This window comes from Oryza sativa, chromosome 11 (assembly GCF_034140825.1).
Source record: "Oryza sativa Japonica Group chromosome 11, ASM3414082v1".
NCBI lineage: Eukaryota > Viridiplantae > Streptophyta > Magnoliopsida > Poales > Poaceae > Oryza > Oryza sativa.
The window spans coordinates 15835394-15849154 of record NC_089045.1 but is presented as its reverse complement, the minus strand read 5'-3'; the positions used below and the strand labels follow the sequence as shown (position 1 = coordinate 15849154).

The 13761-nt window shown below is 39.3% G+C and overlaps 1 protein-coding gene across 3 annotated transcripts; it reads right to left on the bottom strand.

The window, feature by feature from the left end:
* Nucleotides 1–3480: 3480 nt before the first annotated feature.
* Nucleotides 3481–8519, bottom strand: LOC9272531 (pentatricopeptide repeat-containing protein At2g35030, mitochondrial). Of its 3 annotated transcripts, XM_015760193.3 has the most exons (4): nucleotides 6584–8519; nucleotides 6230–6505; nucleotides 4322–4709; nucleotides 3481–3644 (listed from the first exon to the last, which is right to left on the bottom strand). In XM_015760193.3, exons 1-2 carry the CDS (start codon nucleotides 8291–8293, stop codon nucleotides 6425–6427), a joined length of 1791 nt encoding a protein of 596 aa, XP_015615679.1. In that variant the 5' UTR covers nucleotides 8294–8519; the 3' UTR covers nucleotides 3481–3644; nucleotides 4322–4709; nucleotides 6230–6424. The 3 variants fall into 3 exon arrangements, with proteins under 3 accessions (XP_015615679.1, XP_015615676.1, XP_015615677.1); XM_015760190.3 differs by having other exon boundaries at nucleotides 6230–8519; XM_015760191.3 differs by lacking the exon at nucleotides 3481–3644 and having other exon boundaries at nucleotides 3899–4709; nucleotides 6045–8519.
* Nucleotides 8520–13761: the final 5242 nt, after the last annotated feature.

The following is a 13761-nucleotide window of genomic DNA, read 5'->3' as shown; positions in this document are numbered from 1 at the left end:
ATGGTGGACTGAGAATATATATTATTAATTTAGTTGATTGATGATTGATAAAAGGGCATCAAAGTTGGAACGTACATGCGGCCTGTTACTGCCTACCCTAGACAGCAACAAAATAATTCCGAAAATAAAATAAATTTTGAAAAACAAATAAAATAAATTTAGAAAAACAGAAAAATAATTATAGGAGTTCAAGTAAGAAAATAATTTATAAATAGAAAATATCATAATGAAAAATTAAGTAACATGCCTGTAAAGGAGTAGAGTGGTGATGGTTGATACGACGTATAAAAACTGTTAATAAAACACCAAATAGAATCCTAATGACTATTAAAAAGAGGGAAGACAGGCAGGCCATGAAGCAAACAGGCAAGGCGGTTGCCGAGACTTCTAGAAAGTAAAAAAAACATCGATAATAATATTCGATTTTTAAAATCTCAATGACAATAAAAAGGAGAAGCAGCAGGCGGGGTGTATAGAAGTATAGTTGCAGAGCTGCCGACGGTTGGCGGGACGTCTAGAAAATAAAAAATTGAATTCCAACAATAGTTATGTTCGATTTTTAGAATCCCAATGACAATAAAGAGTAGGTGGCAGATGGGCCGTAGAGGAGTATAGTGGTATTGTTTGACGGGACTTCTAAAAATTATAAAAAAAGAAACCCAACAAGACAATAAACTCTAAAAACTAAAAGGTCCAATTTTTAAAGGTTCGAAACTTCTAAAAAGTAAAAAAAAAAACCGATGATAATCATATTTGATTTTAAAATCTTAATGACAATAAAGAAGGGAGGCAGCGGGCATGCCATAAAGGAGTACAATGGTAAAGCCGCTGACGGTTTGGCGGGACTTCTAGAAAGTAAAAAAGAACCCGAACGATAATTATGTTCGATTTTTAAAATCCCAATGACAATAAAGAGAAACGACAGTGGACGGGCCGTAGAGAAGTATAATGGCAGCGTTTGACATAACTTCTAGAAATTATAAAAACAAAACCCAACGAGACAATAAACTCTAAAACTATAAGATCTAATTTTTAAAGGTTCTAAGGAGAATGAATAATAGTAGTAGATCGAGCAAAGCAAATAAAGAAGGATATGACAGAAGTAAGATATGACATAAGTAAGGGGTAGTAACTGATGTGACTTTTAAAAACTATTTAATTAGAAATATGAGGATGATAAGATTTGGCCTTTCAAAGTCTTAGGACAACAATATATCTATTTAATAAATTTTAAGTAAAATTATACTGAAAAATATATGATTTTGTTTGGGTGCTAGCTGCGCAATTACGCGGGCCACCCAACTAGTTGATTATAACTAAAGCTACTTTTCCCTTGTACCACGCTATCTTAATTTGCGGAGGACGCGCGTTAATCTTAATTCAATCATAGAGAAATGCCCAGGGGTTTTCCGGCTAGCTCCATAAGGTGGTGGGCTAGACGACCTAGGTTCGAAATCTCGCCCCTTCTAATTATTTGATATTAGGTCCTTTCCTAATATTCACTTTTTTTTATCTTAATTCAATCATATATATTTTAAACAAGTCCTGGTAAGTAACGGGCTAGTTTGATTTTGATAATTTATTGTTGAGCAAGTTATTACCACAAATCACTCAATTATAGTGATAAATTTAAAATTATAAGAAATAATCTTTAAGAAAAAAGTTTTTCAAAGTGTGGAATTATCTATTTTAATAATCCGATGAATAAGTTGAAAAGATAGGCCCAGCTTTGTATAAGTTTCAAGCTTACTTATACAACCTCATGATAGATGGATGACGCAACCTCTCTCAAAACTACTGTTTTTCACCGTATCTTCTATAGCAACCGATGGTATTTACCGTAGTATCTTATATAGCTATGGATGCGATGGGTAAGAAGCAAAGAGTCCGAAAAACCATAATGGCAAATAACGTGGGTTGCCATGAATTACTATGTAATCTCTATATTTTATTTTATATTATAAGATATTTTGACTTTTTCTTGATCATATTTATAGGAATACGTAGCAATATCTATAACACAAACTAGTTTCATTATATCTAACCGAGTATATTATACTATATATTTTTTTTAAAATATTGCTATGTTTTCTATAAATTTGATTAAAATTAAATAAATTTCACTTAAAAATAAATCAAAACGTCTCATTATTATAATATGAAATGAAATGGAGGGGTAGCATGTGTTGGTTAGTTGTTAGATAAACATGCTTTTCTCAGCTAAACAGGCTTATATTACCACCAACTTTGTAGACAAGGTGTTATATTCATCCCTGGCACATTTGGAAGCAGATGGTGTCATATTTTTTTTTACGAAACCCAACATGGTGTATTTGTGTTAAGTAGGGGGAAAACTGTACAATAGCCTCAGGCTAGGAGGTTACAAAAGGAGCAATAAATTGAAAGGCGAGAGGAGGGGGGGGGGGGGTTGGGGGTACATGTCAAGATGGTGTCATGTTTGAAGACCATACAGCCACGATGACTACTTTAGACATCTTTTTAAGGTGGATCTCCAACCACTCCTGTGTATAGCTGTGTTCGGATGCCCCCTTTCCCAACCCCTCCTATTCGTTTTCCGTGCGCACGCTTTTCAAACCGTTAAACGGTATATTTTTTAAAAAAGTTTCTATACGAAAGTTGCTTAAAAAAATCAAATTAATCCATTTTTGAAATTTTTTAGCAAATACTTAATTAATCACGTGCTAATGGATCGCTCCGTTTTCCGTGCACGGTGTTTGGGTTAGAGATTGCCTCCTGCGAACACAGCCTAAAAGACTTAAGAGACATCAACTCAAGTGTTGACTTTCCTTGTAATCTAAGGGCCCCTTTGAATTGCAGGGTTGAAAAAACGGAGGAATAGGAAAAATACAGGATTCTGATAGGAATTGAAGTGTAAAACAGATAATTGAAAAACACAAGAATGATCGTTTGATTAGTCCACAGGAAAAACACATGAATCGTGAAAGAGTCAGTGAGCAACTGGTGGCTATGGCCTAATTGCATCATGCAAAAGAGCTGCATGACTAGCTGATAAGGAAGTCAGAAAAATGATGGAAAATGATGGATTTTAACGCAAAGCAATCACTCGATCCATGGGTAGCGTACATGGAGTCGGGCAGTTGCCCGCGCTGGCTGGGCGGTATAACTGCCACTGTACGGAACGGAAGAGTGGATGGTACGTGAAGGATGAAGGCGAAACTTAGCGGCTATGTTACCGGTAAGAATACTCTCATAGAAGATGCTGGAAGACCATTCCAACCGCTCTTACATGCACTAGTGATTTATGGAGCCATCTGATTGTACTGTCTGACTAACGTTTCCAATTCTTCAAGGATATAATTTTGCAAAATTACAATTAATGTAATTTTGCATGAATATACTGTGGCGATAAAACCCAGCCTGATTCTGTAGCAACACGTATTATATTTTTACTGAAACAGTAACTGTGACAAACACTTTATCGAGTAGCAGGGGAAAACATTTTCTCGCATATCCCTATTTTATTCATGACCTTGGGTCCCAACAGGTGCCATTGTTTTTGGGAGTAATTTCCTTGACACCAAGGAAAAAAATATCTGGTGAGTACAGCATTACCGGCGCCATTTCCTTGTGGTCATTACTCATTACCCGTTCCAGAGAACAAACTGAAAAAGGAATACTTACAAGATTTCAGGATTATTATGATTCCGGCCTTTCCGTGAAAAATAACAGCTGCATACTTTGGACATGTCAATATGGACAGAATTAAGCACATTTAACTTGAAAATCTTAACAAAAAAATCATAGCTATACTTGTTTCGTCTTACATTTTTTTGCATTTTTTTTCATATACAAGTGTGACATGTCTTTGGACTTATTATCCACCATTTTGGTCTGTATAGTAGCATAGGGACAACCATATAGGTTAGGAACCACACTATAGTATATAAAATTAACATCCAACAAAATGAAATACAATCACTTAGGAGTTAATAGGAGGTAGAGGACTCATATATTTTTAACTACTGCTAGAAAAATCGTCTTGATTCTCCAGGAACAGATAAAGGGAAAGCGACCACAGAAAACATGCAGCTTAATCTTGTACAACTTGTGTAAGCCCATTTGATTCTTCATGAACAGATCAAGGAAAACTGATAACATAAACCATAACCTTAATCTTATGCAACTTGTATAAGCCCAAAAAATAATTATTTTTTCCTACGTCCATATTCTAAATCCATGCAAAGAAATGAAATCACCTGAATCTCAGATCCTCCAATAAGATGGCAAAATATATTTCTTAACAGAATAATGATCAGTAAAGAAAGAGAAAAAAGCTAACCTTGAGTTGAGATGTCCAATTGGTATACTGAGTTTAGCCCCCAGAAACACTTCGAAATTACCCTATGGCAAAAATCATCAGTTTCTACTTTCTAATGTCCTCCATTCGCATACCACCCCCGAACTGGAATGCCAAGAATATAAAGGAATCAACTAAGCCATTTGAGATCTGGATAAATGCACTAGTCACCATTGCACTCCTCTTTCATGTTGGGTCTCACCATGATCCAGCCTTAGGTTTCCCTCCATGGCACAGCTCATTGCCGCGTTGAGAATAACATATTTTAATTCAAAGAGCACAACACCTGCTGCTGTGCAGATTTTCAATGGTGGCGGAGTCCTGGAGCACATGGCTTCCAAAGTCGTAAAACTAAAATGATCCGACTTTCCTGCACATGCACGTTGCCCATGAAAGACAAAATTTTAATAAATCAGCATACAAAAGCAGTCATGCATTCGAAATCTACCATACAGAAATAATTGATGACTCCTTAAGAGCAATAAACAAATTCATGACCTATTAACAAGTCAAGGATAATCATGCTTATAAATACAGATACATGTAGATGATCCATGTACCATAATACCTGATAGAGAAAATCCCTTGTATACCTCCGAAATTTTAGCTAATCCCTTCTATGCCTCTAAATTTTGCTTACTTTCTTGTATACCCTAAAATTTGATTTTTGATCCCTACCATGTCCCTCCTGTCAGTTAACCGTCTAATTTCTATAAAAATGTTCATTTTACCATTTGGATGAACATAAAAGTTTACGAATTACATTATTAAAAATGTAAATGTTTGCCACATGAGATTACTATAGTTATGAGTTTACTGTGCGATACATTATTTATGACAATTTATTTTTAGATAATGAAATAAAAAATATTTATTTATTTATTTTTAAAAAAAACATAAAAAATGAGGAGCATTCATACAGAGATATGACTACCAATGCTCACGATATTGTTTTTATGAATACTCCCGATCAAAAAAAATCCATTATCCTATTAAAATTTCAAACACAATTTTTAATTTATTACATTTGTTTTATTTTCAAAATTTTTTGCTCTAATAATATAGTCTCATTAGTTTCATAAAATTCACATACTGTGCACTCAAACAAAAACTTTAATCGTTTTTCAAGCTTATATTCAAATCTAAATTAATCATCAAGGGCACAACAGACATTTGCAACCAAACATAACAATGAAAAGAAGGAAAATGTAACAGCAGGGGCATGGAAGAGATCAAGCTAAAATTTCAGGGGCATAGAATGGATCGGGTAAATTTCAGGGGTATGAAAGGGATTAAGTGAGTTTTCATGGGTACATAGGGAATTTACTCTATCTGATACATATTGATTATCCATGTATCGTAGAATTTCTCCATCAGAAATGTTATTTTTGACAATTTCTCACTTGATATCTATAAACAATACATTGCCTTAATCTTGTTTTGATTCACACAATGAAAATGATTGATTGCCATTTATATTAGTTCAGTGGCCAATTTAAAGAATCTAGTTGCAGTTACAGTTTTAAATATGAAGGATCCTTAAAAAAAAGAAGTTAATTCTGCGATTGAACCATTCGTCCAAGCAGTAATGGGAAAGGAGCAGGATAGACAAAACTTAGACTTATGAAATAATTCTAAACAAAGAAACAGAATAGATGATATTACAGGAGTAAACTTTCAATTGGTATTCTGGTAAATAACATACTTGGGAAAGCAGGTGCTGTCAGACAACAAAAAACAGCTACCACTGAATCAGCAAAGTAGAATCCAAGAATTATGTCACGCCGGAATATAGACCACTATATTCCGTTTGTGAGTGCATTATTCCTTGTCCCAGAGGTAAGGTACACATAACAAATTGGTAAGGTTAAGGCTTCTGCAAAGACCTACCTCACATATATCACCCAGATTGATGAATAACCAGAACAGAGCACATGCGCATGCTGCTAAGAATGCAAATAAAGGATTGGGCTGTGCTAGGGGAGGTGTCAAGGTACCACTGTCCGCACAGGTCCAAACTCCTCTAAAAGCTATGCTAATTCTTGTGCTGGAAAATTAATCGGACATTCATCATTTTATTTACTTTTAAATCCCCACTAGCTCCACATCAATAAGCATATGGTCCCTGGGAACAGTACCAGCCATTCTCATAATGCGATGAATATCCTGCAGCAGATCATTGATCAAGTCAGATTCACTGTGGGATTTATCACGGGAAACAAATACATGAACCTTATTTGCCACCTCGATCCAACTACACCCTGGCTGTTTCTTTAGCCCTCGAACATTCATCTCTGACCTAATTTCTGCTGCTTCTTTCCATTTACCAGCTGAAGCATAAATGTTACACAAGAGAGTATAAGTTCCAGCATTATCAGGTTCTGCTTCCAAGAGATGTTTAGCCGCTAAATCACCAATACTTTCATTTCCATGTGAATTGCATCCACCTAGAAGGGCACTCCAAACGGTACTTGATGTAGGTTTAATCTTGAACCAGCTAATTAATCTTTTAGCATCCTCAAGCCGTCCAGCTCGGCTACAAAGATCAACCAAGCAAGTGTAATGTTCATCACGCACTACAATGGAGTTATCCTTTACCATGGATTCAAAGATCTTAAGCCCTTCATCCACTAAACCGGCGTGGCTACATGCTGAGAGCAATCCCACATAGGTAGCATCATTAGGCTTATAACCATTTTCTTGCATATTTTTGTACAAATGCATTGCTTCTATGCCAAACCCATGATGTGCATATGCTGCGATTATCCCATTCCATGAGATTAAGTCCTTCTCCATTGAGAAATCAAACACATTTCTTGCCAGCCTAATTTCACCACACTTGGCATATAAGTTCATTAGAGTGGATTCCACAAAAGTATCAAACTGAGATGGTGTTTTGCATATCATCTGATGAACCTGCTGCCCTTCACAGAGTGCAGCAAGGTTGCTGCACGCATCAAGAGAACCTAGAAATGTCACTTGATTTGGTTGGATTCCTTGAACAAGCATACAGTTAAATAATTTTAGTGCCATTTCACTCTGCATGCATTGTAAGTAACCATTCATCATGGTGGTCCAAGTGATCACATTCCTTTTAGGCATCTCATCAAAAAGTTGCCGTGCACTCTTCAAGTCTTTGTTCTGGATAAAGCCAGTGATCATAATGTTCCAAGAAGCAACATCCCTAATAGGCATCTTCGTGAACAAATCAAGTGCTTCCTCAATCCTGTGGTTTCGTGCATACCCAGAGATCATGGCATTCCAAGAAACAACATTCCTCTCTGGCATGGCATCAAACAGAACCCAAGCGTCGTCAACGCTTCCATTCCGTGCAAGGCCAGAAATCATTGTGGTCCATGACATGACATCCCTCACTGGCATTCTCTCAAACATCTTACGAGCCCTCTCCAAACTCCCTGACCGCACAAGTCCACACAGAAGAATGTTCCAAGAGCCAGCATCCCTCACCGGCATGCGATTGAAAAGGGCAGACGCATCCTCGACGCGGCCAACTGCGGTATACGCCTCCAGCATCGTGTTCCAAGAGACGACGTTCCTCTCCGCCATGCCCTCGAAGAGGGCCTCGGCCTCGTCAACGCGGCGTGCGCGCGCGTAGCCGGAGAGCAGCGCCGTCCAGGTGACCACGTTCCGGCGCGCATCAGGGCGGTCGAACAGCACCCGCGCCTCCTGGAGCATGCCCCGGCGCGCGTACGCGGCGACCATCGCCGTCCACGACACCACGTCCCGGTCGGGCATTCCGTCGAACAGCCTGCGGGCGTCCGAGACTCGCCCGGCCGCGGCCAGCTCCGCGACGCGCCAGTTCGAGTCCTGCACATGGTTGACCCCAGCGGATGCGGCCGGGGCGGCATTGTTGCTGATGCAATTGACCGTGGCGGCAAGGCAGAGCCGCGGCGAGCGGAGACGGCGCAGCGCGGGCGCAGCCAAAGCTGCCATTAGAGAACCAGGAGATTCTGCAAGTCTGCAACCTGAGAGCTCCTGATTGAGTCCTGAATCCTTATACCCTGCGCGGCTGTGCCCTGCGGTGCTCGTCGCCGCTAGGGGCGCGCTTAGAATTTTTAGGTTGGGTATTCAAAATGGGAAGGGATAAAAAAAAAAAAAACAACACCTCCCCGCGATGGCGATTGGCGGCGCGGCCGCGGTGTTTCAGCGGGGCGAAGTTGGGACCAGGAGGTGGTCTAGGGTGACTTAATTTTGGGGCCTTCTTGGCTACTGGGCCTGCATAATGAGGAGAGGAGGCCAGGCTTTCTTATTGGGCTTTTCTTTCGATTAATAGGCCTCTTTTCTATATTTTTCATATTCATATGAGACATATATCTCATACAAATATATTTTTTTTTCAAAAATCTTAGATATTCACCTGAATACCCTTAAATTGAGCTGCGCCCGCAGCAACGGGCATGCCCGCGGGGATGTGCGACAAGGAGTGCGGAGGCTATGAAACACGAGAGCGAGGGCGGCGCGTCGTCCTTTGGAGTGATTTGGGTGGAGTTGTTTGGAGCACTGGAAACCTGGGCTGAGAACTAGAGGGGCTAGTAGTTATTAGTAATTATCTACTATTAAGCTTGTTCACGCTTAAGAAAATTCTTGGATCCGCGGACTGACGGTGTGAGGCTGATAAGGTGAAGATCCCTGGCGCTGTCATGTCGCAGCTCGAGTGGTTGAACCACGCGCAGGAGGAGGAAGGCGTGGCAGTGTTATTTTACCATGTCATTTTGGCTGACGTGGTAGTATTGTCTTACCATGTCATTTGTACTAGTGTGACAAGATAAAACTGGCACGATAAAACCGTGACATGAATTACTAATGACGTGACAATGTTGTTCGCCACACATCAGGCGGAGTGAAATAGAAAAAAAATGTTTAGATCTAAAAATAAAAATAAGTATTGAGATGATCGATTTTTAAAATTAAAAGTTTAAAAAAGTTAGTGGGTTTGTTGGCTTGGATATGGGCCCTGCTGAAGGGTAGTAGGTAGAGTTGGGCCTTCAAATGAGAAACCAGAACTGCTAGAGGTGTTTTTGTTAGAGTATATTGTTGAAAATTTGGTCATAATTCGGTATATTTTAATCCAAAATATTATGACAATAAATATGGCATACACAATGAGAAACGATCTGGTGATGAGATGTTTAAGGTAAAATAAGTATAGACATCGTTGATATTCACATAGGATTGAAATCCTATGGATAACATTGTGAACATGTAAATAATAAGAAGAAAATCAAATAAAGTTACAATCTTATACCCAGAGAACGGTGCAGAAGATGTTGAGGAATTCGTATTGCCTCTGTTGATGTTGTCTCCTTTGTTCTCTCCAGTAGAAGCTATGGTGAAGCAGAAGCAGAGGAAGATGCAACGTTGTCGTCGAAGAACCGGAGCAGTCGCGCTTGAAGTGCTACCCAAAAACTTGATCGCCCGCCTACCCGTACAGGTTCTCAAGCGGACGGAATTCCGGAGGCACCTGCTCATCCCGTACACCTGTGCGCGCAGGTGAACAGAACCAGGGAAGGATTCTGCAGCGCAAGAACAGAGGAGGAGGAACTCGAAGCACAAGAGACGTCGGGAAGAACTTCTCCATATCCTTCTGGTCGCTGCCGAGTATATATATGTGATCGCGAGAGTAACATTCGGAGTCATCAACCGCGGTGTTTAATTTTGTAACCGACGCGCTCGTTAATACGGAATCAATTCACGGCGTTTAATTCCGTAACCGACGCGCTCATTAATACGAAATCAATTCTCCATGTTTATTACGGTCCGTTACATCAACCGTGGTGTTTAATTTTGTAACCGATGCGCTCGTTAATACGGAATCAATTCACGGCGTTTAATTATGTAACCGACGCGCTCATTAATACGAAATCAATTCTCCGTGTTTATTACGGTCCGTTACATCAACCGCGGTGTTTAATTTTGTAACCGACGCGCTCGTTAATATGGAATCAATTCACGGCGTTTAATTCCGTAACCGACGCACTCATTAATACGAAATCAATTCTCCGTGTTTATTACGGTCCGTTACAAAATGAGAGAGAGAGAGAGAGAGAGAGCAGCTACCTGCCTCGCCTCGCCCTGCCTGCTGTCCGCGCACCATCTCAATCGATCAACAGAGACTCTCCACTAGCTCCGTATTTAAGTTGAGGCCTCTTCACATAGATTTCCAAGGTGGTATTATTACCCATAGCATTTAATGTGGGCCAATGGAATTTATTAGGATTTAATTGGGCCTAGCCCATTAATCTAACATATATGATAGTTAGAAATGTATTAGGATACGATTGATTTGTGTGAACTCCTTCCTTATCTTTGATCTTTCTTTATCTCTACCAAAGTATTATTCTATATATACCGGCCCCTGAGCCTTAATACAACGTGTCTAATATTCAGAATATCTCCTTTCTTGTACTATTCAACTTGGTATTAGAGTGGGCGATCTAGCGCCTCTCTCACACTTCCACTGCCATCATCCCTAGGAGGGTTCTGATCTCCTGGGGCGGTGATCCTTTTTTTTCTCTGCCGTTGTCGTTGTTGTCCTAGAGAGATCAATCTCCGAGCATTCTAAGCATTCTATGTCGTTGTCTTCGTGTCGTTGAATCAGTAGCAACAACGCCAACTACCTCCACGCCGCCACCCTCTTCGACCTCCACCCACACCGGCCAGCCCCTTTGTGGACATCGCCACGCAGAAAGTAAAGAACTGCAAAAACTTACTTCCTCTCCTACTCATGTGGTTGGTGAAGATCTTAATACAAGCTAGTATTTGTGCATGATTGCGTGAGCGAGGCTACCATGGCTGATGGTGTAGCGCACGGGTTGGGAGGGTGCGAACAGAGTGAAACTTGCCAGAGGACGGCTAGCGGCTTGGCGATGCCCAAGCTTGACTCAGCGGAGGTGCTTGGGGGACGTCAGGTTGGGTTAGCCAAAGTGGAACATGTCATAGACAACCGATGGCATGGCAATGCCCGCCTGGGTTCTCACTGGATATACTGCATGGGTGTGTTCGGGGAGAGCAGTGGCGGCGCATCAGCGCCCACCGTAGGGATGGAAGGCAACGCACAAAGAGAATTTTCCTCCCCCGCGCACCAAAAAAATAAGCCGAAGCGGAACATGTCATAGGACAACCGACAACATGGCAATGCCTACCTGGTTCTCACTGGATTTGCTGTGTGGGTGTGTTCGGGGAGAGAAGCGGCGGCACAACGCCCACGGTAGGATGGAAGGCAACGCACGAAGAGAATTTTCCTCCCGCGCGCACCAAAAAAATGTAGATGGATGTTGTGGGTAGAGCCTCTAGGACTGGGACTCTATGGAGAGGGATTTGAGGTCCTTCCTATTTTGAGGTCTTAAATGAGATCTCTGCTGAATCTAGATTTTTGGCCTCAACCCTTATAAAATTGTTTGGGGGCTTGGTTTAGGGTTCATGCTGGAAATGCTCTTTTATATATATATATATATATATATATATATATATATATATATATATATATATATATATATATATATATATATATATATATATATATATATATATATATATATCCAACAAGAGCTCCAACCGATGTTAAAATTTAAAATTAGGATTTGAGAGCTGGTGTTCTACCATACTATAAAATCTTCATCAGTCGGGTTTTATCTTCAACTATTACGCCACCTTCTCACCAACTCTCAGATGTATGGTCAGGGGCGGAGCTAAAACGAAATGGAGGGTGGTGCCACTTGATTAATTTACTCTACTTTAATCAAGTTTAAGCTGATGCGAGTATCTAAGTTTGTATTGAAAAATATATATATATATGATGAAAATAAATAAAATATAGCTAAAATTTTTTTACCCTCTAATATCCTCTACCTCCACCCCCTGTGTATGGTCATCTCGCCACCGCGCGCCGCCCTGGCCTTGTCCTTGTCGATCGCCGTCAGGCTTCGACGATATCACAACGACACAACCCCATCGCCTTGTAACAATGCCTGATGTGAGCGTGCCAACGTCGAGTACGTCCGTCCATCGCTCCTGCCATGTCTTTGTCCATGCACAGTTGCTAAAGCCGTCGCAGCCACGCATCCCTCTCGTCCACACCCACCACCCAAGTGCCCAAGCGGTGGCCGCATATATGCATGCATTGCATAGAGTACGCCGCGGCGCGGTGGCACGCATGCACAGCATATATCCCCCTTGACTCTCGAATCCAAGTCCTGGGGTGACTCCAATCCAAGTTCTGGGGCCTCGCGTTGTTCGGCGCTGTGCTAGGCTGCTAGCTTCTGAAAATATCATGAAAAATAAAAAGCAAACAAAGGCCATTTTCAGTTCTCACGCAAAAACTTTTCATCATATCACATCGAATTATTTGGACACATACATAGAGTATTAAATATAGAAAAAAAACTAATTACACAGATTACGTGTAAATTACGAGACGAATCTTTTAAGTCTAATTGCTCCATGATTTGACAATGTGGTGTTACAGTAAATATTTACTAATGATGGATTAATTAGGTTTAATAAATTCATCTCGCTGTTTACAGTCGGAATATGCAATTTTTTTGGTTATTAGACTACGTTTAATACTTCAAATATGTGTCTGTAGTCCGATGTTACACGCTAAAACTTTTTTTTTTAACAGTCAGACTGTTGCCGATGATTTATATTAAAAGAAGATATTCTGTTTAAAGAAGAACATACCGAAACTTTTCAACCCTGTAACAAAACCGGGCCAAAGAAGATAGCTTCTGAAAAGATGAGCATCGTTCATGTGCACACAGTGCAAACGCACGCCTAGTTTGGTAGTGGTAGCGCAACGAATAAATGACGGACATGTATTTTCATCGTCGATTGGACGTCACCACTTTTTTATATATCATCTAAATAAGAATTTTTTTAAATAATAAATTTTATATACTTTATCCGTTTCATATTAAAAATCGTTTGACTTTTATCCTCATCAAATTTCTTTAGGTTTGATCAAATTTATAGAAAAACATAATATTATTTTCAACATAAAACAAACATATTATCAAAATATATCGAATATTAGATTTAATGAAACTAATTTAATATTTTAGATGTTATTAAATTTTCTATAAGAAATATTATGAAAAACTGAGGGAATATCATCTAAATAAGAATATTTTAAAATAATAAAATAAATTAATAGATATATCCCTTCACATATATATATAAGGTTAAACTTAACTTGTTTTATAGTGAATTTAACTAAATTTATAAAAAATAGCAATATTTTCAATTTAAAACAAATGTATAATCGAATATGTTAAATGTTACATTATGAAACTAATTTATTGTTGTAAATGATACAATTATTTTTGATAAATTTAACTAAACTTAAAAAAGTTTAACTAGAAAAAAAGCAACTTATAATATGAAAATGATGGAGTAATTTTTTT

Coding starts and splice junctions, on each gene's coding strand:
- LOC9272531 (XM_015760190.3), bottom strand. CDS start 8,293: ATGGCAGCTTTGGCTGCGCCCGCGCTGCGCCGTCTCCGCTCGCCGCGG.